Here is a 21,978-nt window from a genome sequence, read left to right as displayed (position 1 = left end):
ACCTTGCATTGGCTGCCTGTAACTTCAGGTCAGGTGTTGAGCACCCTGCATATGTTCAGAAGCTTGAACGCAACATTGAAAGATGCTTGTCTCCCATTGGAGACAAATATCAGTTAAAATCTGATAAAAGCTTGAAACCCAGCATGCAGGTAGATGTACACCCTTGGATCTCTTACTGCCATAGGAGATTTTACCTTGGGTTCTTCTGATTTCCTTTTTCTCAGGTGGGGAATTCTGAATAGAAAGACTAGTACAGACAAGGTAGACACAACCAGCTGTGCTGTGTGCTGGGCCTGCAACTACAGCAGTGGTTATTCCAGACCCATACGGAAGCTGGAGAGACTCTGTAATTGCTACTCTGAAATTTTGGTTTTAGTAATTACTTTGTGTAGATCCTTGCTTTCCAAGAAAAAGAAGAGGAAATATTTACTCCTTGCTTAGTGCTGTTAATCTGGAGGTCTGTGAAGGGTTCATTTAGCACCCTAAAATTGACAGCCTATCTCTGTTGAGACATGCAAAAAGAAAAAAAAATCTCAAAGCAATATTATCCAAAACTGTGGTTCTCTGACCAAAGGGCCTGTGAGATGAAGCAAATCCTCAAATTTTAATTCCTCAAAAGGTCACTTGACCAACAGTCAACACTTAAGGGCAGTATTCTGGAAAGCAGAATGGGATCTATTGCCTGCAGACCAGCAAAGGAATTTACCACAGTTCTTTCTGAAAGCAAATGTAATTAAGAAGTCAAGTATCTTTAAAAAATAAGGAGTTAAAATTGTATCGTAATAAGTTTGTTTTCAAGATAACTGTGTCAGTCGTCATTGAATGATTGTAGGTCCTGGAATGGCAGTATCAGGACATGCCTACAAACAGTAGGATACTCAACAGTTGTGCAAACAAAGTTGACCCTGTTACTGGCCAGCAATTATAGTGTGTGATGATGTCACATTGTTTTTGTTTGTTTGTTTTGTTTTCCTGGCTCTGCTGAAGGTCTCTGTACAAGTCTGGAATATCTGTGGTGTTCTAAATAACTGGCAGTGGTTTCTCTGTTTCAGTGAGGAGATGGATCTTTCTGGTTTTCACCATTTTTTTTTCAACTGGTGACATAAAACATCAGATAAAACAATCGCTATTGAAGCTTATTAAAAAAACGTTCCCTTGACTTTGTCTTTTTAGAAGCTGATTGTCAGTCTCACGAGGAACCTAAGATATTTCTGCTCATATGAGGTAACAAGGAAAGATAGTTGTGTTGTTTTACAGGCAGTTGATACTGATACAGTCTTTCCACTAAAACCAAAGGAGTTGTAGAACTGAAGAACGTAAAATTTTCAGTATGCCAGTGTGAGCAATCTGTTAATATTTACCAGACAGCAAAAGTCTATTTCCCTTGCTCCTTGAAATAACAGTTTGTGATGTGGTTTTTTTAGCCCTGTCCCTTGAAAAATAAAACTTTGTGAATTCACAAAGTATTTCATGTCGTGACATAGTTCTGAATATATTAATCCATCTTACCACTACTGATCTTTCAGAGATAAACCAGTTTTTCATAGATTCTTGCTCACCTTATTGATGTCACAGCTTTTTAATGCAACCAAATTAGTATTTGCTCATAAAAACACAGCCCTTGGAGGCTGTTCCGCACACTCAAATTGCGCTGACACCAAGCAGTCCGTTTGCTGAGCTGGGTGGTGAGTGCTGGCAGCAGTTCTTTTCAAATACCATCTTTAGCAGATCCAGAGTCATGTGTGTGGAGATTGGCAGCCTGTGTGAGCAGCTCTGCCTGAAGGAGCTGGCACCCTGAGTGCCTGTTCCATGGGATCAGAACGAGTCCCTAAAGAGCCAGGTGCCAGGACAGCAGCACGTGTGCCTCCCCCAAGGGCTGTGCAAACCCCCCACCCAGGATGGGCTGTGGGCTGCTTGTCTGAACAAAGCTGCAGTGTTGCAAGGTCAGCCTTTTTGATCCCACAATGACTTAAAAAAACATAAAATGGCAGTCATCAGAGACCAGCTGTACCTGAGTACCTCCAGTACAGAGCAGTATTAAAGCCCCTTGAAATATTAAAATGCACATACCTAAGAACAGAGTTTGAAAAATTAACATTCAAAGCTAGTGTCCCTGAGAACCAACATGGGTAAATATTAGTAGATATTAGTAAACTGTCAGTAAATATTTAAATATTATGTATTATAAATGGTAGGCCCTGATAGGCAAGTTTGACTTCTCCATAGAACCCCTGTGGTGCTGTTTGCTAATGATAACACACGATTGCAAAGTACCTGTAAACCCCAGATTAGTCAGGTCATGCAGGTTGCTATCTACCATGCTCTGTCTTTTAATATCAAACCAACGTTATATGGGGTATCCAGTCTGAGCTGTAACCCTTAGGAGCACACATATGTGAGCTTTGTCATTTACCTGCTTCTTGTTCCCCTAACAGAAAGATTCTGAAAGTTCTGCTATATGAAAGCTGTGTTGTTGCCTACCAAGTTCACAATGCCTGTATTTTAGTAGTCTGTTAAACATCATGAGGACATGAATAAGTCTGTAACTGTCTTCAGTGTGTGCTTTCTTTTGGCTTCTAAATGTTGATTTTTTTTTTTTTAAGTATAGTAAGTTTTCCTGTACTTCTGGTCAGCAAGATAAGAAAGCTGGCTGAAGAGCCCAGACCTTGCAACCTTGTGGCAACTTCATGAAGTCCTTTGAGTAAAGAAATCAGTTTTGCTCTTTATTGCCCAGGACTGTCAAAATTCTCAACTTGATTGGAAAAATGAGCCACAAATGTGGAGGGTGATTATAACCCACACATTTCTTTGTGATTCACGCCTGAAGTGTATCTTACAGCCAGGATGACTCTGCAGAGAGCAAAAAAAAATCTGTTCACAGCTGTTGATGAGTGTGATCTTGGTGGGAGGTAGAGGCAAGGCACAAGTCATTAAATATACTGAAACAATCTTTCAGTCACTGTTTCATGTTGCAAGCTTACAGCTGGACAGCATGAGCACGGGAGGCTTGAGGCAGCTGAAGTGCATTGCCAAGTGTGTGTGTGGTGCCTGGTAAGGATGGCACAGCACGAGTGGGCTACGTTGTGTTCTGTGAAACACTGCTTTACAAAGCAGATGTTCCTCCTCTTCATCTTTTTTATAACAAATGAGAAATGCCCTTAGAAGCTGGGATTGTCAAGTAAAGGACTCTGTTATTTGGGACAGAACAGGGATTACTCACTGCAAAGTTACCTAAGCCCTGTGTGTGCGTGCTGCTGTGGCTGTGTGCACAGCTCCACTGGCTGCCTGTGCCACCAGTCACAGTCGTGGGGATGTAGGTTATCTCCTGCCCTTGCCTTAACCCCTGTGCATCCTCCACATCCTCCTTTCTGCCAGCATGAAGGAATTGTCCACTTCTGTGTTTTGCAGGGAAAGCAGCTGGGCAGAGGCTGGGCTGAGGGTAGCACTGGGGTGTGTTGCTGGGGGTTTTGGCAGCATGCAGGGTGCGCTGTGCAGTGGGTGCTGATGCTCTCAGACATTAACTTATGTCAGAGAGAAGAGCTAGAGGGAGTCTCATGTCAGCCTTCTATCCCTGTGCTGTCTTACAGCTTTCTTGCTGCGTTTCTTTAGCTGTAAATCTTTCAAAGAAGGAATAGGAATCTCCTAGCTATTTTGTAATAATGCCTTCTGGCATACCATCTTGCTTAATTTTTTTTTCTTCTTTTTTTCTTTTTTAATTTATTTCTGAACCTCCTTGGGAAGAATAGCCTAACAGCTTGAGAAATACGTATGTTGAGATTTCCTAGCTGAGTCCTACTGATCCTGTTTGTTGGCAGCTGCAGCTGAAATTGTTGCTGTCCTGTGTAGGAGAGCGGGTGGATTAAAGCAGTGTGTAACTGCAGAGAAGGAGTTAGTATTTAACCCCATATCCCCTTTCTTCAGTGTGTGGCCAACTAGGTTGTGCACCAACAGCTTCACAATCCATGTGTTTAACACCAGCAGTGTTTGCCATTCCCAAACTGGGCTCTGCCTCTTAAATATGCTTCTAATCTTGCGGGCTGACACCAGGTCTCTGCATGCCAGAGGGTGAGTGATGGGGTGCAGATTAAAAGCCTGTGATGAAGCAGAGCTCATGTAGTGCTCTTTATCAGGCCTATTCCATGGTGTCAAGACTGCAGCTGCAGACTCTAAATTGCACTTCTTTCCCTGGTGCAGCCTGCACTCTGTAATCAGGAGAGGGGCTGAAATGTCAGACAAATTGTAAACAATAAGGCAAGTGAAATCTAAAGATGGAGGGTTTTTCCCCAGATTTTTTTAAGCTTGACTGAACCCAGAAAAAAAATAAAGTAGAGGATCTGATTTTGTTGTAAGTTTTCTTTCTTTCCTCTGATGGGTGAAATAACATTTGCGTTCAGTCTTGGAAACAGCATTCTAATGCTTAGAAACCTGTAACAGATACAAAGGATTTTGCTGCAAGACTTTGAACTCTTGGAGTGTTTATAGCAGATGATGTTAATCATAGCTCAAGCCCCTGCATCCTCATGAGTCTTCTACCAGGGTTGCATATTGGAAGTCTGCTTAAAAAAGGGGTAGATCAAAGCAAAGGAGAATATGTGGTCCAAAGAAAGGCATTCTCGTTGCCCTTTTATTTCTTCTTAATTCCTAATACTTGTGCAGTTTTCTGAGAAACCTTCCAGTAAAAACAGGACAATCTGATAGATTTTCCAGTGGGGCATGGAGGGAATCAGATCTACTTTCCTCAGATAAATGAATGCAAAATAGTACTTTTTTCTATGTGTGGGTCACTTTCTTCACCTCAGTGTCCCTAAGTAAAGCATGTCTGAAAGTATTTTATTCTTAAGCAAAATTATTCAATACAAAGTATGTTTTCTTTCTAAGGTGTTACTGTTCTCTAATGGGAACTCAATTCAGTCTCTATTTTGTCCATCATTGCCCACCAACAGCAGCAGTTTTGGAGTCTCTCGGTCTGTGTGTTTTTACTGTTGCAAAGAATTTAAGAGTGTGTTTTTAGAAGTTTTGGTGCAACACAAACTAACATCTTCCCAAGTTCATCCTTTCCTTGTAGAACTAACAAAAGCTGTTGGTGGATTAAATGAAATGCTTCTCAGGATTAATCCTATTTGCTTAAATCTATTTGTGTAAAAACCTTTGATTAAGGGAAACATAAGAAATGGGAACTGCATTTCTTTATGCCAGGTTTGTGTTCATCTCAGCCAAGCATTTCAGTGCAACCCTGATCTAACGTGAATTGTCAGCTTGGTGCAAAGCCACGGGATGTCAGCTCCAACCAGATCATAATACCTCCAACTCATTCTGAGTTGAATCTCTTTTAAAAACATGCCATGATTCTTGTTTTCAATTTCTGATGCCATATTTCTGCTAAAGTGAGGCTTGAAACACACCTCCAAAAAATAGGCCATCCCTTGGAGAAGTGTGTAATGTGCTCATGAGATATGCAAGCAACATAAATATGCATGAGCAATATCTGTAGAATATAAGCTCTACAAAAGATGGTGGTTTTTTAGCATTTAGGAAATATTTCTGTCTGAATTAGCAACTGTCAAAGTTGAAAAGATTTTCCACTGTAGAGAGATGAAACTTCAGCTTTTCAAACAACACAGCTTGCTAGGGAAGCAAGTTGACACATAGTTGTCTTACAGCTTTCCAAACCCAGCAAGGTATCTGCAGAGCTTCTTTGCAAATTCTTTTGGTATTGTCCTAGATAGTGCCAGACTCTCTCACACCCTTCAGAAGTGTGATAATTTTGCTTATCTTGGAGAGTAAAAACCCAGGAGATAACTTAAGATGGAAATAACATTTAAAAAAAAAAAAAAAAAGGAAAGAAAAAGAGAAGAAAAAGCTGTGCTCTCTTCCAGAAAATGAATATATATGTGTTTAATGTGGTGGTGTTACTTCTTTGTTCTACTTTAGTCTAATTTTGTCCAGCACTATGTAAATTTTCCAGACTTTTTAACAACTAAAATTTTTCCTTTATGTGGAGCAGCTTCCTCCTGGCTCCCTTCCTGCCTGATTAGACACTGTGCCCCTTTTCCAGTGCAGTGATAAGCATTAGAGTTTGGTTCCTTTTTCTGGCAATCAGCAGACTTCTGTCACTGGTAAGTCATGCTGATGGAGGTTTGGAAGAGGCTTTTGAGGTGACCACATTCCTGTTTTCAGGTGAAACTTGAAACTGTAGACTGGATGAGATCCCCTCTCTTCAGCTTTGCCAGTCCATTGTGAAGAAGCATGAGTCAGAAATAGTCAAGGTTCAGATCTGGACTGAGCTGATCTTTGATCTTAAGAAAATGGAGAAATGAGAATAAGGGAAACAGACATTTTTCAGCATGACTACTGCTTTCAGCTTTCATCTTCTAAATTTCAATAAATTTAATTACAGCCAGAAGAGTTTTGGCGAGGTCAAGTTATTTAGAAACATTGGCACAGTTTATCAGTTGCAAACAAAAACTGTAATAGAAGCACAGCATCCAGGAGATGCATTCCCTTCTGCCCTGTGGTGTGTACAAGTATTTTACTGAAATGACCTGCTGCTAGCAGGACACTGAGTGGGCTATATCACTGTCTTTTTTGGGTCTAATTATTCTGAAAAGAGAATACAAAAGTATAAACAAAGCTGGCAAATTATCAGTGGCCTCTTTTAAAATTTATTTTATATCTGAGACAAAGCATTATTGTTCTTGGATGACCTGAGATTCCTGTGGCACCTGGTGACTGATAAAGGGACTGAATCATTACTGAAATGCTTTACAAGTTTGAGGCCTGTCACTGTAGGGAGCTTCTGAGTGCCCGGCAGGCCTGAGCAGCAACCAAGGCTCACATCCAAAGCAGGCTGCAGTGGGTGCATATGGAGGGGACCTTGGGGTCTTCTAACTGAACAGTTCAACCAACAGTATCAGCTTCTGTACCTTGCTTCTCCAGTACTGTAAGGTAATGAATGATGTACATGTGGTCCAAACCTCTGATTACAGTGGTATTTTTTCTGTGCTCAGCGTGTTTTGGCTCCTGCTTACAAATAATTCAATTATTCTGGGGTGTTACTGTGGAAAAACTGGCTGACTTGGTGCAATCATTCACTCATTGTGAGTGTACAATCATTGAAGAAGCTGTGAGGCTGCTAATCAATAGAAGCAGGCTTTTGTTAAACACTTGTTTTTCTTCTCATGCTTGTTTTCTTGAATCTCTCCAGTAGTGTTATCCCTGAACTTATTGACAATTTGCCTCCTGAATTAACAGCCTTGCTGCTGGTGACCAGGGTGTGGATTGTCATGTGGTGAAACTCTACTCAACAGGCACAGCCCCAGCCTCATCTGCTTCTCTCCCACCCCTCTTTCTTACAGTTTGAATGTTACCTATAACGTGTAGGAACTAGTATTTCCGTGCCGAGCAGACTGTGGGTGCGTGGCTGCAACTGGGATTTGTTTGCAAAGGTTTTATGCACTCAAACCAGGTAGTATCAAAACATTCTGCATCAGGGCTTTTATGAAAGTGAACTTGTGTCATGAACCTGGCTTTATGAATTGAAAATGTTTTATTCTTGGATGCTCGTATGATTAAAGTAATAAAATTAGCAGTACGGCTGGTCTAATCAGTGCTTGCAGTTGGACCAAAATAGGAACATTCACAGAAGCTTTGTTATTCTTCTAGATCTGTTAATTTGACATCTTTCTGAAGCATAATTCCAGATTGTACTGTTAAACAGTTTTATTCAAGAGCATTTGATTCTATTAGGGTAGTTTGTTAGATTTCAGAAACGTGTATGCTGGGATTTGTATTTCTCTTCTGTACGTCTTCATTCTTGGATGTACTTGGTTGCTTCTCTGGGAACAAGTGACTTCCTGGAATCATGATCCTGCAGTGGGTGCTACACCTCAGGTTCTGAAAATCCAGCTAAACCCCACACATTTTCATGTTACAGATGAACTTCCCATTTAAGTCTGGTGGTTTGATTGGGGTTTTTTTTGTCAAGATGGTAGTTCTTCCTTGCTGCTACTGCAAAATAATTTCATTGCTGTTAGAGAATGATTCATTAGCATGTGGTTTGCATTTGCAGGAAGCCAGTCTTGTAGAGACCACATTCCTGATGCTTGTTTGTTTTACAAATGCGAAATGCAGATGTCTTCCGTGTTCAAGCAACTCCCAAGGTGTCTGTCTGGGTCTGCCAGCCTGGGGGCTTAAGATAACAACCCGTCACAGGCTGGAGTTGGCACTTAATCCATACAAACTGTAGCAGAATGTGTGTGTTGCCAGCAGCAGCCCCAGGTGCTCCTTCTGATCACCCTTCTGCACTGGGAGGCCTGAGCAGCCTTTGTTTGCTGGGAGTCACGTTTCTGGTAAAGTCGAGGAAGGTGACACAGCAGATCTTACACAGTATGAGCTAATGGGTCAAGTTCTTCTAGAAAGAGGGTTATTTGAACATTGAAAATTACTCTTTTATTACTGGTATTTCTCAGTGGCCAGCAAAGTGGGCGAATGGGAAAGGAGGGGTGGATAAGAGGTATTTAAAAACCCGAGCTGCCTCGTGCATTGGGCTGCACTGGTTTAGCTCACTGAACCAGCCATCCAGCTCTGACAAATGCCCGTGTCAGGGCCAGGGCAGTATCATGTGGCAGGAATAGGTTAGTTGTTGTGAAACTGCACCTCTTCAGTGGGGTAAGTTTAGAAGATTAATGAATACACGGCCCCTAGGTGTGCAGAACCTCTCTGGTTTGCAGGAGTGACCACTGCTTGTATTTTCTTTCAGGCTTGTGTTGGGTTTACTGTGTGTCTGTATTACCAGTCCATCTGATCCTGTCATTCACCTGTAGCAGGATTCAAGAAGTCTTAAGGCTTTTCAGCTGCTGATTGGGACTAACAGCTTCTTGAGGGGAAAAAAAGAGCTCTTCCTGCATCTGGGACAGAAGGAGTTGTTTTCTATATGTATAATGGAGAGAGGGGCTATGGTGATTGTTTGTCTTGGAGTGTGGGAAGTTAAGATGTCAGAGGGTGTTGGAATGCAGAATGTGCAGATCACTGGGCTTGTCCAGGTGCTTGGTAGCACAGAGAGGAGTGAGGAGGCAGGAGTCATGAGCCATCTGAATCCCCCTGGAAGAAAAGGTGTCCCGTTTGCAGAGTATCTGCTTTGTTTGAGCTCTGTGGGCCTGAAATCTGTATGAAGGGCTGGAGAGTCAGATTGAATGTCTAGCAGCTCAACAGATGCCTGTAGACTTCATGGGTAGGAGCCTCTTGGTGCTAGCAGACCAGGCTGTTTTCTTCTGAAGTAAACAAATACATAGAAGCAGAGGAGAACTTGTTTGCTTCTAGCCTCTTAACATGACTTTAAATGTCGTGTTGCAGTATTCTAGAGGATGCTCAGGCTAACATGGACTGTGCTAGTGCTTGCCAGGAGTCCTCATAATGCAGGCAACTCTGCGTGGAAATAGCCCTTGTCACAGTAGCTTTCCATCTTCCTATTCCAGTCCAGCATGCAACTTTCTGTTCTGTGGTGAAGGCTTGGGAAAAATATTTTGGCTTTCCCTTCTTCACTTTGCTGTCACAACATGCCTTCATTTGCTGCTTCTCCAGCTTAGTAGGTGATATCTGTCTGCCCTGTGTTGTCTGCTTTGCACACTTAGCAAGAACCCTGATCCCACTCTAGTACCTCTCGAGTGGCAACTGCAGTCAGGACTAGATGTGGAGCTTCCAAGAGCAGTTTAGCCAATTCTTGATTCCTTCCTCTCTGCTGTTCTAAGAATGTGAGTGAGTTTGGGTACATCCATGCTTCATTCCAACCTGTATATTGCAGATACACTGACTGTGAATATTATGTCTAGTGGTTTAATGGGAAATGAGTATCACTCAAATATTATATTAAGGTTGTACAACTTATTAGTCTAATAAGAAGATCACAGTCATAACCAGAGGTATAGCCTCAAAATGTGCCTAACTTAGCTTTTTTTTATTATTCTCCACCTAGGTATCACATGCTGTTGCAAAGCTAGTATTAGTTAGTTTCCACTGGCAAATCTCCGAGATTTTGGAAAGGTAAGTGTAAATAGTCTCATCTCTTCTGGGCTCAGTGCTTTTCCCCCTTGCTTTGCAAGATTGCTCAAGATGTCATTTTGACAAGTGTCTTTGAACCTGAAAGCAGACCACACAGTCCATTCCAGGCAGCAGAGGAAAAGCAGTGTTCTGCTGAGGCTGCATTGCCTGTAAGAAATTTCAAAACAGGGAGAGCTTAGTGGTGGCAAATGTCTTTCAGTCTGAGGAATTATCCTCATGCTGGGAACCCTGTAGATGCATTTAGCTTGAACTTTGAGATAACAGATTGAGAGTGTTCCATCTCTATTTATTTATTGTAACAAATATAAAGATAACATATGTTCTGTTTTGAACTTGAGCCATAAATCGTAAAGAACACTGAACTTATGCTGATGTATTCGTTAGTAATAGATTCACATTTAAGTTTTTGCTCCTTCTGAACATAAGTGATGTTTTCCAAGCTGACTAGCATTTGGAGAGCAGAAGATGGTGTGAGAGAAATGAGAAGTGCAGCCCCTTGGTTTCTTGGTCAGTGTCACTGTAGCAAAGCCCTCCAACTGATTTCAAAAGGAGAGTTCAGACACTGCCCAAACATGTACGGGAAATGTGTCAGGAGGCACTGCTGTCTGGCAGCCCCTCCAGAAAACACTGGCTCAGAGCTGAACATTGTCTGAAAATAGAGAGCACATCAGCCTGACTCATTCTGCCATACCATTTTTGGCCCTGTAGCCAGTAAGTTCATCCAGATAACATATGGGCAATGTATGGATGTTGCTGCAGCATCTTTGGTAGCTGTCTGGGTGGTTACCAGGCATCCTCTGAAAGTTTTTCTCTGGGGAATGGGAGGGTGAGATTCCTGCATAGCAGCTCAGGGCAATTTTGCAGGTCAACTGATGAGATTTAAACGAGACTAAATTTGGGGAAGGTTTTACTACTTAAGCTGTGACTTTGCAAGTTGTTCTCCAGCTGATCTAATCCCTAAATTTCTATCCTGATACAAAGTGACGTTATCAAATGTAAAATCTCTGATACCACCTCAGTGCTAGTGGGGAGGGAGAATTTACAGCTCCTGCTATTTCTGAAATTACTGGTGCTTTTTTTACTGGAGATATGAACATTCCTCCTCAATGGAAATCACAAACAGCAAAACATGTTTAATTCTAAGGCTACTGATAGACAGCTTCATCTGTAAAGGGTGATAATCTGTCACAGAGTAAATGCTTAACTAGATAACAGGTTAGAGTTACAGTGAGATCTAACCCAGGATAGCTTGATTTTACAAAGGAAAAGGAGACAGACAGGAGCCTCACTGGAGTGTGTTATTGTGGGCAGTGGCTTGGGGCTGCTCTAGGGGTGTGGACAGAAAATCTTAGCTTCAAAAATAACCTTTTGGGGGGAGGGAGAGAGCTGTGGAAAAGTATTCATCAAGGAGTGTGAGGGAAATGTTAATCCATTAGTGGCAGAAGTGTTCCCGTTTCTGATTTTGAAGCAACTCAGAAAGTTTTGTTGATGAGAGTTTAGCTCACTGTGTGAAGGAGCCTCACACAGGACACATTTCCACTTTCCTTTTTGAAAGCTACCCTGCCATTTGCACAGAGACTGTTATTTATTCAGGCAAGAAGGATTGTTTTAACAGAGCAAAATGTATTCAGAAATTGATTTGATCATTCTTCAATTGCCTTTTCAGGCACAAGTCTAATGCTGCCCAATTGCTAGTAGAAGCACGAGTTCAGCCCATCTCATCCAAACATGTAAGTATGCTAACTATTTTGGTCTGTTCCCTTGGCAGACACCTCTGACCCACCTCACTGGAGGATTGCATTACTAGCCATAGTCTGTCCCATATTAACCCTTTGCAAGCTCAGGTCCAACAGCCCAACTCAATGCTGGGTTTACTTTTTCAAGAAGAATGCATTCAAGAAGTGTCTGATGTTTAAATGCAGGTTTGCTGTTGTCTTGCAGGTAGTGTTCAAGAATTAGTCAATAAAATTAAGCTCATATTTTTGACAGGAGTGGTGGTACACATGGGAAGGAGCAGAGTGCATGGGCTTGGCTAGTTCTTCCAATTTTCCTCTCTCTGTAAAAGACACTCAAGGGGAGCTTGTCCTGCACAGAGTGAACAGAGCTTGTCTGTGGCTGGAGCAGATTTTTTTTAATTTTTTTTTCCCCTGCAATGACTGTTTGCTGCACTGCTCTGCCCAGGGATGCTCTCCCAGTGGTGTTGCTGCTGAGCTAGTCAGTAGTGATATTTGAACCAACAGTTTGTTTTGCATCCAGTACTGCACAGGTCTTTAGATACTCCTTCCCTCCCCTTTAAATAGAATTTTCCTGTTGCATGTTTACAGGTTTCATTCACAGTGGGTGTCTTGGTGCAATCCACAGTTGCCCCAGGAACATGTGTCAGATTTTGAGTGATGAAATATTACATCTGAGAAACACTCTTTGGGCTGGGGGGAGGGGAGACTTTAAAGGCCTGATTTGGCATCTGAACTGACTTGTAACTAGCAGAGAGTGAAAGTGCTAACACAGCTGACAGGACTGAGCTTCAGAAAAAGATATTTTCTATTTGACAGACCTACAAATAAGTTTGTGTACTTTGACATTTGTTTGGTTCTTGTATAAGCTGCCACTTAAGTACTTTCCACTGCAATAGTGATTTCATTTTGGGAAGAAAGATATTACAGTTAAAAGGTTAGCTGAAATCCTGACAGACTTGGTTTGGTAGGCAATTCATTACTGTTCTTTTGTATTTGTGGGGGCAAGTTGCTCTGTGCTTCAGCTCCTAAAGCAGAATGATGATATTTTGGGGGCAGATGCTCATATTGAAGAGCACTGGCCCTGCAGGGTGAAGCTACAGTGGTGAGCTCAGAGGAGAGCTGGCTGAGGCACTGGGCTTGCTGGGCCAGCTGAGCAGTTCATGGAGCCCATCAGCACAGTTGCAGACTGGATGAATCTTGTTCTGGTCCATAAGTGAGGCTGCTTAGAACAAAGTTGCTTGATTTCCTTTTCTGCCTGGTCATGCTATAAAAGAAGCTCTGTTGGTCATGTGGCTGGGTGTGATGGTGCAGCTCCTCTGCATCTCTGGCATGCAGGGCCAGGCATGGGAGCTGACAGCTGTCCTGCACAGGCTTCTCCAAGGGTAGCAAAGGTTTAAGGAGATGAAAACAGATCATAGGGTTTCTCAGTGAAGGGGGAAATAGGAACATAAAAGAAAGGCTCTACAGAAGCTGTTAGCAGTTTCAAGATGATGTGCTAGACCTAGTTCTTCAAGTCCCAAGGGTGAGCTGAGATGTGTTACAGCTAGATCTGTTGCCTAGGGATTGGTTCTGTGCTACCCGAGGGGGGATCCAGACTGCTTCCCAGTGGTTTGGTGAGGCAATAGCAGAATTATGCCTGACTTGAAACAAACCCTCTGATCCTTTTCAGCTGAAGGGATGATGCCCTTTGCCAGGTCTATCATAGGCAGAAGAGGATGGTCTGTGAACTCCTTCTTCTCTTGGTGTAAACACTCTACACACTGCACCTTCAGTTGCGTTCTCTCTTACCTAAAATCGTTGTCCAGTAAGAGGGCACTGCTGAGCCTGCTCCCAGATACAGCTGCTCTCCAGGGCCTGTGGAACAGTGAGAGTCTGACCCAGCTAACAAAGAATATTGGGAAGAAATCCCAAAGAATTCTGGGAAGGACTAACACAATTATATATTCCCTCATTTTTCAAACAAGGCAAGAGTAAGAACCAGAAAAGTAGGGGTCTGGGTGGCACTAGATTAGAGGTGGGAGCTGTTCAGTGACTGTTAATCTGTTGTGTTCCCTGAAATTAAAGAAGTTAATGAGAAGGCCTGACTGTCAGGCCAGTGCAGCTCTCCAGCACAGCAGCTGCCTATGCACTTGTTCTGTCCAGGAGCTCACTTGAGACCAGCATCTCAGTGAAGGTGATGGGGGTGCCTGTGGCTGAGGTGCGAATGCTCTGGGAGAGCTGGGATGCTGTCACCCTAATGCTGCTCTGTCTCTCTCCCAGGCAATGGTACATTCCTCCCATCACTGCGCGGTGTGCATGCAGTTTGTCCGGAAGGAGAACTTGCTCTCCCTGGCTTGTCAGCACCAGTTCTGTCGCAGCTGTTGGGAGCAGCATTGTACAGTGCTGGTCAAGGATGGTGTCGGAGTTGGTGAGTTCAAGGCAGAAGTGGTCCTGGGTCTGTTTGTCATGTTGGCTTTTCTGGTGAGGACTGGCTGATTTGCTCTAAAATGTCTGGTCATGACAAAATGGAGCACGGAATGAGTATTTCTGACAGACTTACCTTGAACTAGTGGTCTTACCTGAATGCCTGGTTAGTGTTAGCACCAGGAGAGCACTACTCCTGCCTAACAAAAGATGCAAGTCTGTAGATCCTTTTGCTGTTCTTCTGCCTTTGTGATCTCAAGAGCATGACAGTAACAAGGTAGAAGCTGAAAACCGGCTGTGTTTTGAGTTTGCATCTCCTGTGATGCGTTGTTGCACTGCCCCTGGACTGCTTATGGATGCAAACAGTTGCTCCCTTTGTGTTGGGTAGAAGCCAGTAGTTGTCAGAGTTGCTCTGGGTTTTTCCTAGCCTGTCCTTCATGCTAGCATGGCAGAAACATACAGTTTTCTACTTTAAATCTGACCTTGTGAATACTGGTTGAAGCACTGGATGCACATGTGCCCTGTCATCTTTCAGTGAAGACAGTTGGGCTTCAGCTTTTCAGCAGCCCCCTTAGATTTGTTTCACAGTTGTGTCCTTCTTGCCACAACAACAGATGGCAGCTAGGAAACCGTGTTGAATGCTCCCTGAGCATTCACTCCTCAGGGTAATCTGTGCTAAGATGTTGCTTTCCCTTCTCAGGGGTCTCCTGCATGGCTCAGGACTGCCTGCTTCGGACACCAGAAGACTTTGTGTTTCCATTGCTGCCTAGTGAAGAGCTGAAAGACAAATACAGGCGCTACCTCTTCAGGGACTACGTGGAGGTATAGAGGGTTTTTTTTCAGTTTTAAAATACCCTGGATCAATTTGCCAGTGACCTACAGAAATTCAGTTTGAAGTGTCTTGCACCTTTGATCAGAAATGCAGTAACTGCAGCAAAATTGTCTCTGATAAACATGATGTGGCTGTTCCTGGAGGACAGCCTCACTGACAAAATGCTCTAGCAGGTTGCCAAAGTAAATTCTGCTGTAAGGTCACCCAGTAACTCCTTGGCTCTTTTCCTGAAGCAGAATTCTCAGAGTGTTGCAGCTGAGAACTTCAATCTGAATTTTAAAGTCGTTTTAGCTCTTGCATAGATATTTTAGGTTCTGTAAAATAAGTCACTCATACTAGTGTAGCTGAACTGAGTTGGCTTGCTCAATAACATTTTATGTGAGGTTTTTGGAAATGAAAGTGGAAATTGTAAGGGTTAAATGTGCAGGGAGTATTCAGGTAACTGGAAACAGACTAGGAAAACTCAAGCAGCAGTGAAGCAGTACAAAAGAGTGGTGTCACCTCTCTTCTATAAAACACCCCTTGCAAGGGAACAGCCACCACAGGAGAGCACCTGAGTACATGCTGGGGCATAAGGGGAAAGAGCTCACATGGAGTAAAACTGTCTTGGTGGGGTCTTACGGTTGTGTTGCTGTGCTTACTTGGTCTGTAACCCTCCATTTGAATTCCATGTTCTAGAGAAGCTGTAAGCTCTCCCCTTCCTGATGTGGAAGAGGTTTGTCTGCTCTGTAACCTAAGATCTAGTGACAATTTTCACTTTTTTCAACAAGAGATACTGACTTGTGTGGTTTTGAGGATAGGGGTGGTTAAGTCTGAGCAGATCAAGATAATGCTCCTCTTTGCCCACTGCTGATCTTACCACCTTGGTATGTTCACAGAGCCATTATCAGCTGCAGCTGTGTCCTGGTGCTGATTGCCCTATGGTCATACAGGTACAGGAGCCAAAAGCCCGGCGAGTGCAGTGCAATCGTTGCAATGAGGTCTTCTGGTAAGCAGCAGAGAAGGTTAAAAGATCATGGGGAAAGTGTGTGCTGTCCTCTGAGCTACTACTCCCTTTGCTTGCCAACAGGTTCAGTGTGTAGAAGCATCCCAAATGCTTTGCTAGAGTTGTTTGTAACTTGAGTTAGCCTGAGTAATTGGACACTTGGGGTCTGACTTCTGCAGGTGGTCAGCCCTTCCCTCACTCCCTAAACTCCTTGGGAGTTGGATGTTCCAACAACCAGAGAATGCAGAGCTTAAGTAATTAAGAGTTTTCAAATCTTCCATTCTCATGTTTTGGCTATGTTACAAATTCTGGTCAGGCGTAGTGACTGCTAGAGGTTCTGGTTATGGATGTAGAGGCATCAGGCTGTCTGCTGGTGTTGAATTTTTAGTTTATTACAACTATTTGACTCCCAGAGTGTCTGTTGTGTTTTGAGGCTCATGTGAGAATAAATTTCTGCTGAACAGGAAAGCTAATGTTGCTGGTCTGATGTCAAGCATGTAACGGACAAGCAAAAAGAAAGCTTACAGGGCTGCTTAAGTGTCATCTGCTCCTGGGTTTCCATAATCACTGCTGTTGAGAATGTCTGTGGAACACAATGCAACTGGTTTAGAGACCCAGCTTACTGGTCTCTCCATGCAAATGGTCCTTCCTCACCTGGGGCTGGCAAGGTCATGCTGATGCAGGTACCTGATATCTACCACTGAAGTCACTTGTAAAGCTATAGATATGGCCCAGGTCTCTGCTTTCATGTTGGAGCAGATAGGTGGGCTCCAGGGAGGACTGTGCCAGCCCCCAGACACATGATCTGTCACCCAGGGCCTCAGTTCACCCTCATCCTGACCCTGGTGTCTGCACAAGAGGGTGGGGGTTCAGCCTTGGTCCTTGCACTCTAGTAATTTACATTGTGTCCCTTACCCTTGCTTGGCCTCCCAGATTTTAGTCTTCAGAGAAACCTCGATTCAAGTCACCTCCTTGGAAATCAACGTGTCTTTTTCTTTCTTTCTGTTCTCCTGCCCCCGTGAAGCTTCAAGTGCCGGCAGATGTACCACGCGCCCACAGACTGTGCCACCATCAGGAAGTGGCTCACTAAGTGTGCAGATGACTCTGAAACAGCCAACTACATCAGTGCTCACACTAAAGACGTAAGGACAAGCACCTGCAGGGGTTTTTTCTTATGCTCTAGTCCTGCCTGGGAAGCAAGATACAATTCTCTACATATGTAGCATCGTGTGTTGCTTTTTCATAGTCTGCAAATTCTCACAGCTCCCTCAGAACTGTGGTACAACACAACTGGATGCCTTGGGAACACTTTATGCAGGGAATCCAGCTACCCTTCTGCAGCAAGGGCCTCATGCTCCTTATTGCAGACCTTGTGTGTGTCTTTGGCAGCCAGGTGTACTGCCCTGCCACAGGCTAACAAATTGTGACTCCTATGAAATGATCCATGGAGATGTGTTTAAAATAGGAGGAGAAGAGTGTGGTAAGAATGGAATACCAAATAAAGCACTAGTGGTGTCTGAACCTGAGCAGCTGCCTGGGGTACTCTGAACTGGAAGGTGAGGGAAACAAAGTCTTGATTTGACGAGGACAGCAAAATGGAGTAGATGAAGTCTGTTAATTAGACACTGAAGTGCTTCCAGTAGATTTAGACCCAAGAAAAAGAAATAGTATTACAATTATGCAGTCCAGTCAACCTATAAAATTAACTTTAAAAGTTATATATATACTGCCTTTATTCTCTAGATGGTGCTGAATGTCTTGTAGTCTGAGTAGCTGGAGAGGCTTCTGTCCTACATGAGCTAATGATGTCCCTAGGCCTGAGCAACTGCTAAATGGCAACTGAGACCTGCAGTTTTGCAAAGAGTAACAACAGCAAGCTTGTTTTCCTGAGCAAGCAATCGAGGGCTGCAGTGTAACTGCCCTGGCTTTGTCTTTCTGCCTCCTTTTTAAATGGAGCTGTCAGGAATCAGTGGGAGGCAGGGGGTGTGTATGTTAATAATCTTATGTACACATATGGATATTTAAAAAACAGGCAGGAGGGGAATAACCATGCAAGTGTTGTCATTCTCCAGAAGGCTGCTAGAGACAGAGTGTGATCTAACAAATGCTTCTGTTCCTGCAGTGTCCCAAGTGCAATATCTGTATTGAAAAGAATGGAGGCTGCAATCACATGGTGAGCAATTCCCTGAACACCTCAGACCTTCCTTGTTCTAAGCAGAAAATTTTTGTTCCTCACTTTTCCCTAACCAGTGCCTCCTGTCTCTTCTTTTTCAGCAATGCTCCAAATGCAAGCATGGTAAGTAGGGCTTGGAAGCAGTTTTCTCTGCAATGTTAGTTAATTATTATGTTCACTTCCCTTTTTTTTTTTTTTGTCATATGAACACAAATTGTGAATATTGACTGAAATATATTTTTTCCCTTAGTAAAATGTGAAGAGGATATTAATTACAGACTTGTCTGTAATAGCTTTTTTCTTCTTTTTTTCCCCCCACTGGCTGTGATCTCAGCTGGGTTCTGATTCAGTGCTGGTTTGGCAACCTCTCCCTGACATATCCACTGTATAGAGAAATCTCCATCTCTGCCTTAGTATTAACAGTGGAATCCATCTCAGAGGAGAATATTTAGTGCTTTCTGTGTAACTGTATTTATCACCAGCTGAAAATACTGGCAGAACTGAGCCATTGACTCAGATCAGCTTAAATCCTTCTGTTCAGTGATGGAAATAATGAGCTTCAACCCAGATGAAACTGCAGGAGCTGGGAATTGTTCTGCATGATGTTATCTGTTGGACTTCTGAGTCCACCCCTGTGCAGTTGGCAGCCTGAGTGTCTTTGGCCCGTGGTGTGGTCCTACAAAATGACAGCCTGTTCTTGCACTTATCTTTTCATGGCAGAATTAATTTCTTATGTCTTGGAGCAAGGTAGTTTGTATTCAGCCTTTTAAATTAAGTGTGCCACCAGGAAATATAGTAATATCAGAACCTTATTTGGAAGATGGTGAAAGATTACTGTCCTCTCTCATTTCCTTTGCTTTGGGGTCCTCAGCAGCACTGGACGTGATTTGATGGAGCTCTGTGACAAGGGTGAGCAGGCAAGTGCCAAGGTACCACAGTGACTAGCACTCCAGAAGGCTGGTGAACTCTGGAAATAGAAATTTCAGTTTCTTATTCTGAGTAACACAGAAGTGGTTCCTATTGTAGCAACTTAAATCTGCATCTTTTTTCCTTCCCAGCAGAACGCTCACAGCCTCGCCCTGAAATCAGGAAACTGTCATGCGGGTTTTGCTATTGCTGTCTTTCCTCCACTTTTCTTCCCAGTTCAGTGGCTCCTAACTTGAAGTGTCGTAAATCACTGCTATCTGAAGTTATCTGGATAGTTCCCTTCTCAAGAGATCTGAGGGCAAACTTCCTTTTGCTTGAGTTATTTCACTTCTGGATCCAATTGTTCATATTTTATTCAGTTAGACGTCCTCATGGGGCAGGGTGCCAGTGGTGGGGAGGCTGCAACTCAAAAAAGACTGCAGCCTTCTTTAACCTAGAGTGACAACCTGTGCAGAGCACAAGCACAGTTCTGCCCATTGGTCTCGGTGCACAGGATGTAGCACTTCAGGATTTACCTTCCATAGCTGCACAGGAGGCTGTACAATGAAAATCTTCAAGACGGGCTGGTGTTTTTGGCTCACTATTGTGTTCCATTGTGCAAGATGACAGAAAAGGTAGATGTTTCTTGGCTTAACAGAAATATCTGAAAACAGATGGGCTGTGTCTCCTGAATCTTTTCTTTCTCAGAAGTGTTTTTTCCTGTGCATCACAGTGGGGTTTTTTTCTGTTTTCTGCAGACTTCTGCTGGATGTGTCTGGGAGACTGGAAGACTCACGGCAGCGAGTACTACGAATGCAGTCGGTACAAAGAGAATCCTGATATTGTAAACCAGAGTCAGCAAGCACAGGCCAGGGAGGCCCTTAAGAAGTACTTGTTCTATTTTGAGAGGGTAGGAGACATCTCCTTGGCCAGAGCTGCTGTAGCCTTTTAATGCTCCCTGCCTGGTGCAAAGGTCGTTGCCAGCAATCTCCGTGCAAGGAACTGCCCAAAGAGAATCTGTGCAGAATTTTCAGGCGCTGTTGTTGTCTACTCAAAAGCCTACCCTGCAGATCCCATCCAAACCAGTAATATTGTAACGAAACCAAATACTATTAACTCCTTGTGCTAGAGAAAATCAGTATTGCTTGCGTGCCACTGTACTGTTTTCCTGTAGGCTGAGTGCTGCTGGAGTAGATGGGTATTGCTCCAATAATTTCCTTTCAAGATCAGGGAACTTCAGTTCCTTGCAGTATGTCTATATAGAGACAAGGAATAAATAAACTATGCCATGTTCAGTACTCCACTGACTGTGCAAGAGGTTTTGTGAACTCACATGTAACCACGTGTTAAACTTGCAGTCAGAGCACCACTGTCCACACAGCAGGGTCAATGCAGCTGGCCATACAGTGCAATTCTAGAGCGGCATCTCTCAGAGAGAACATGGTAGAGGTTCAGTGCTGCTGCATTTCACTTGTTTCCCCATTAAAAATGAGTTTATTGTTCACACCATGAGCCAAGTCCTGTGTTTAAAATAAATGTCTTTATTCCTGGCTCTCCAGACCAACAGGCTTTGGGAAGTGGCCATGCTTACAATGTGCACACGGATGTTGGAATTCACTGAGCCAGTGTTAAATGTTAAACTCTTGACCTTTCTATAGAAATCCTTTAGGGTAATCACTATTACTTTTCATCTTGTTAGACACAAGGTCACTGTGCAACCAGGGGCCATTCCCACTCTGAGGAGCTGGGATTGCTCTCTGCTCTTTGCTGCTGTCAGTCTGTTGTATAAAGCCACAGCCACTTGCTACTGGAGGTGCTGCCTTGCTGCTCTTCCCCACAGCATGTCTTGCCTTGCTGGACTCCTCCCCCACTTCAATTTCTGCTTGCTAGAGCTTGTGCCTTCACCATAGCAGTATTCTGGTCTCATGTAATTTTCTTCTTTCCCTGTCTCCCCACTCCCATCTCTTGCAGTGGGAGAATCACAATAAGAGCTTACAGCTGGAGGCACAGACGTACCAACGAATCCAGGAGAAAATCCAAGAAAGAGTTATGAACAACTTGGGAACATGGATAGACTGGCAATACCTACAAAATGCTGCAAAACTACTTGCAAAGGTGGGTAGTCGTGGCTTGTTTGGCATAGAGAATGCACACCAGAATGCTAAATTCACAACACCAAGTGAGGAAGGGAGTTTAGGGGTTGTGGGTATGTGGGACAGTACCTCTAGTCTAGAACATAAGCTAGCCAAAATTCATCTGGAAGTGACCTCTGTGCAGTTATACTTTAACTGCACAAGTTCTGCCCAGGAAGCTCTAGGAAATTCCACCATGAAGTGTCCAGTCATGCTTGTCAGAAGGAAGCTGCTTAGCCCCTGTAGTGGTCACACAAATATGACTGTGCTGCCTTTCCAGTCTGAGACTCTTGTCCTTCTTTTCTCTCTTACTCCCACTCCCCAACAGTGTCGTTACACCCTGCAGTACACATATCCATATGCCTACTACATGGAGTCTGGTCCCAGAAAGAAACTGGTAAGATGTTTTGTGATTTATTTTTTTGCTGGTAGCTTTTTGGGGTGTAGCTGGCAGCATGCTGGGCTGAATTCCAGAGCTTGGCAGTGTCTGAAATATTAGCTGTGAGTCTGAGGTAAGGACAGGGCTAACAGTAGGTCAGTAGGTGGTTTTGCACCTTTCCCTTTCACCTCCAGTTGACCAGCAGCTCAGTCCTTTGACACATGACATTACATTATTTTCCCAGGGCACTTGGCTGCACTTTCACTAACAAGCAATTTATCCAGAATGTTTTGAGGCTGGAAGTGTGTATTTGTTCCTTGATAAGACTTAGCACAGTGCTATGGGCCATATTTCATGTGAACACCCGCTGGAGAGT

General features: G+C 43.4%; 1 protein-coding gene across 1 annotated transcript in view; it reads left to right on the top strand.

Annotated features, from left to right (window-relative positions):
* Window positions 1–21,978, top strand: part of ARIH2 (ariadne RBR E3 ubiquitin protein ligase 2) — a 27,446-nt gene that overhangs the window by 3,131 nt on the left and 2,337 nt on the right. Inside the window, exons 2-12 of the mRNA XM_009997001.1 lie at window positions 9,971–10,038; window positions 11,723–11,786; window positions 14,052–14,199; window positions 14,896–15,017; window positions 15,906–16,015; window positions 17,037–17,154; window positions 18,135–18,185; window positions 18,287–18,308; window positions 19,850–20,001; window positions 21,063–21,206; window positions 21,552–21,620. Of these exons, the coding sequence (XP_009995303.1) occupies window positions 9,971–10,038; window positions 11,723–11,786; window positions 14,052–14,199; window positions 14,896–15,017; window positions 15,906–16,015; window positions 17,037–17,154; window positions 18,135–18,185; window positions 18,287–18,308; window positions 19,850–20,001; window positions 21,063–21,206; window positions 21,552–21,620 (1,068 nt within the window). The remainder of the gene's footprint in view (window positions 1–9,970; window positions 10,039–11,722; window positions 11,787–14,051; window positions 14,200–14,895; window positions 15,018–15,905; window positions 16,016–17,036; window positions 17,155–18,134; window positions 18,186–18,286; window positions 18,309–19,849; window positions 20,002–21,062; window positions 21,207–21,551; window positions 21,621–21,978) is intronic.

The sequence above is a fragment of the Chaetura pelagica genome, unplaced genomic scaffold, assembly GCF_000747805.2.
Source record: "Chaetura pelagica isolate M959 unplaced genomic scaffold, ChaPel_1.0 scaffold364, whole genome shotgun sequence".
NCBI lineage: Eukaryota > Metazoa > Chordata > Aves > Apodiformes > Apodidae > Chaetura > Chaetura pelagica.
The sequence above is the reverse complement of the archived record's forward strand: the minus strand, read 5'-3'. Positions and strand labels throughout refer to the sequence as shown.